At 55.8% G+C, this 3,550-nt stretch overlaps 1 protein-coding gene across 1 annotated transcript; it reads right to left on the bottom strand.

The window, feature by feature from the left end:
- Nucleotides 1-1,443: 1,443 nt before the first annotated feature.
- LOC148123368 (interferon lambda-2-like) lies at nt 1,444-3,025 on the bottom strand. The gene is made up of 5 exons (XM_087910015.1): nt 2,753-3,025; nt 2,167-2,244; nt 1,812-1,955; nt 1,625-1,711; nt 1,444-1,542 (listed from the first exon to the last, which is right to left on the bottom strand). The coding sequence occupies exons 1-5, from the start codon at nt 3,023-3,025 to the stop codon at nt 1,444-1,446; spliced, it is 681 nt and encodes a 226-aa protein (XP_087766141.1).
- Nucleotides 3,026-3,550: the final 525 nt, after the last annotated feature.

Here is a 3,550-nt window from a genome sequence, read left to right as displayed (position 1 = left end):
GACCCTGGCACACAAGGGTGGAGACAGGGGATCCCCAGGGAAAGCTGTCTAATCTGACACAGGGAGCTCTGGCTCAGTGAGAGACCCCACCTCAATAAACACAGTGGGGAGTGATGGAGGAAGACATCTGATGGCCACCGACATCCTCCATGTGTGCGCATCACATGGGACACAGGAGAGGAGGGGTTGGGAGACAAGAGGGGTCTAGGATGCTCCTATTGGAAGACATGTTCAGATGTAACCATTGGCCCATGAGAGCAGTGTTTTCAGTACCACCTTGTAGACAATAGATAAACATTTTGGGGAGGCTACGGGGTCGCACGTAGTCCAGGCTGGTGACAAGCTCAAAGAATGGAAAGGATGACTTGAACTGACCCTCCTACCTCCACCTCCTGGGTGCAGGATTTCAGGCATGGACTATCACCAATGGACTATGTACATCCTGGTTCACCTCTGGTCTCTCTGGTTCAGAGATGCTGCCTGTGTTAAACGGCTGGTGGTAGATAGCATATGCTGCAGACATCCATGGGTAAGGCTTGTGAGAAGCAAGGCTGAGGGTGTGACTCAGAGGGTCAGTCCCTGCCTAGCATGCATGAAGCTGTGAGTTCAGGTCCCAGCACTGCCTAAACCCCGATGTGGTGGCTCATGCCTGTCATCCCAGCAGGCAGGGGATGAGGAGCTCAAGGGAAGCCACGGCTATGCAGTAGGTTTGAGGTCAGCCTGGACTACAGGAGACTGTGTCATCATGAAGCATTGTCTTTGGGAAAGGAATGCTGAGTTCACGCAGGTTCCAGAAGAGAAGATGACAGAGTGCAGACAACTTTATCCACCAGGGCGTCTTTGGTGAAGTGAGAGTGACTATTGTTAGAGCCCAGCACACCGGTGAACTCCTGCAACCCCAGCATTCCAGAGGGGAAATGGGAGAAACAGGAGTCTGAGGCCATCAGCTGTACAGCAATCTGGAGGCTAGCCTAGGCTACCAGAAGGCCTGTTTCAAAAGGCAAAGCAAAGCATAGCACAGAGAAGCCTGCTGTCAACACCTAGAACCACAGAGACGAGATGCTCCCTGAACAACCCAGGAAGAGCCCAATACAAACGACTTGCTATCGCCTCAGATGCAGAAAGCAGTAGCCCAGGCTAGACCACAGGGCTCAAGGCAAGCAGGAGTGTCCCTGGAGAGCTGAAGTGGTGGTTCCTTTGCCATGACAGCAAAAGAAAGACTCGACGCCAAGACTCACAAGACACACCACAAGGAATTTTCTCATCGTGTATTTGCAGATTGTTTACAAAAGTAGAAAAATAGTCATTTTGTGGGGTCTGAGTCTGAGAACCCACACACATAAATAAATACTTTTTAAAAAGTCATAAGGGCTATAAATTAAGGCTGAGGCTTGGTGAGTCCACACAGTGCAGAATTCCAGCAGCTGGCAGGAGGGTCTGAGCTCAGGTACACTGATCTCCTCTGGCCACACATTTCAGGTCCCCCATGAGCAGCCGGACGAAGTTGGAAGTGACAGAATCCACCAGGCAGCCGGGGGTCTCCTGAAAGGACAGGGCTGGCTCAGGGGCTGCCGGGGCTCAGGGCTCCCAGGCTCTGCAGATCCAGGTCCCTCTCCAGACTCACCTTCTCCTGGGCCTCCTGGAGCCTGTGCAGCCAGAGGGAGAGGCGGCCACTCGGGGACCCGGGCTCTGCTGTGGGCTGAGACTGTGTCTGTGGACAGAGGAGGGGACTGTGAGCTTGCTGCTGGGACACAGGGGAAGTCCCCGTGGCTGGAGGCACAATGTGGAGGAGCCAGGGACCCAGGACTCACACAGGTCTGCAGCTGGGACTGGATGTGGTGCAGCGTGTGAAGAGGCTGGTGCAGGATGGGGCCCAGGGCTGAGTCAGTCAAGTTCTCCAGGACCTCCAGTGTCAGGGCCAGCTCAGCCTGCAGGGCCTTGGGGCGCTCCTGGACCTGAGCAAGGAGACACAAGAGAGAACACGTGAGGGACCCGCGAGGGGAGGTCAAGGGGAACCGGTCAAGGGGACAGGACGGTGGACAGGGCAAGGCACAGAGAGAGGCCGAGGGCAGGGGACAGATGACGGGTCTGCTGTGGACAGAGACAGGGAGAGCAGAGGCCCAACAGTGGGCTGCTGAGGGAGGGCTGGGTCTAGCCTCATCTCACCTGCAGCTGCTTTAGATCCCAGGCCCTGGGGAAGAGGCGGGAGCTGCACTTGACATCTTTCTCGAGCAGCCACTTTTCCTGGAGAGCAAAGACACAGGTTAGTCCATATAGGAGAGTGAAGGTAAGACCACTGCATTGGGGCAGGGATGGTCACAACAGGAAAAGGGAAGTTCACTGCCAGAAAGATGGAGGCTCCTCATGGCAGCAGATACTAGACAGCCACTGCACTCAGAGTGAAAGATAGCCCAGCTTGGGAAGGATGGAGGTCCCTACTATGGGAGAGTCTGACGTTAGCTCACCAAAGAGAGGGAGGAAATTAGCCCACCGGAGGACTGTGGATTTAGAATACTACAGAAAGAGTGGACTATCTGTCCCCACTCAAGAAGGGTGGTGATTAGGCCCACTGCAGCAGAGGTGGTAGTCAGCCCACTGCAGGAAGGGCTGAGGTTAGCCCACTATAGCAAGAGTTGAAGTCAGCCCACTGCAGGAAGTGTGGAGACCACTTTCATACCACTTAGCATAAGGGGTACAGCCCAGAAAGGGAGGACTGGAGGCTATCCACACAGGAGGGCTGAGGCAGACTCACTATGGCATCCGAGGCCTTCTTGAAGGCCTTCAGCTCTTGCGGGGCCAGAGACTTGAACCGGGCTAGGTGGCATTTTTTTGCATCTGATGGGAGCCTGGTGGCCCTTGGCACAGGATGAGCGCGGGTTCCCGTCAGCACCGCGGCCAGCAGCAGCGGGAGGAGCAGGCGGCCCCCAGCTGTTTCAGAGTCACAAAAGGACAAAGTGAGGGCTGGAGGAAGGGGGCTGTGCGGACACGCCCCCACGCACCAGTCTGGGGACTCACCTGGCTTCATGCTGCTCTCTGGGGTCTGTGAGGTGGTGGGGATTCGGGTGTGCACTCGACGCTGTCCCCGGGTTCCTCGGTCTTGCTCGGCGTTCCCGTGAGACTCTCAGCCTGTTGCTGTGTCCTGACTGAGACTCTACGTTTTCTGTGCCTTGCCATCCCAGCTCCATGCTTTTAACCTGGCCTCGTGGGCAGCCCCGGCTGATGTAGGAAAAGCGAAAACAGGGCTGGAGAGTGACACCAGCCACCAGAGCAGCGCAGACTGGGGAAGTCCGGGAGCAGGGCGGGGCCAGAGCAGGTGAGACTCCAGCGAAAGAGAAAGTGAGGAGGAAACATCACCTGGGACAAAGGTGAGTCAGGAGAGTAACCACAGGAAGCTGGGTGCAAGAGCAGGTTCAGGACATGAGCTCCGGTCCTGTGTGGATCCTGTGCCACATCTCGCTCTGGAATGCACAAAAGATGAGGTCTAGGGAGAAAAATCTCAATATTGAGAGAAGAGGCTCTCCATTTTTCTTGTCTGGAGGACTGTGTATTG

The sequence above is a fragment of the Myodes glareolus genome, chromosome 1 (assembly GCF_982192425.1).
Source record: "Myodes glareolus chromosome 1, mMyoGla1.1, whole genome shotgun sequence".
NCBI lineage: Eukaryota > Metazoa > Chordata > Mammalia > Rodentia > Cricetidae > Myodes > Myodes glareolus.
This window is presented reverse-complemented; position numbering and strand designations above follow the sequence as displayed.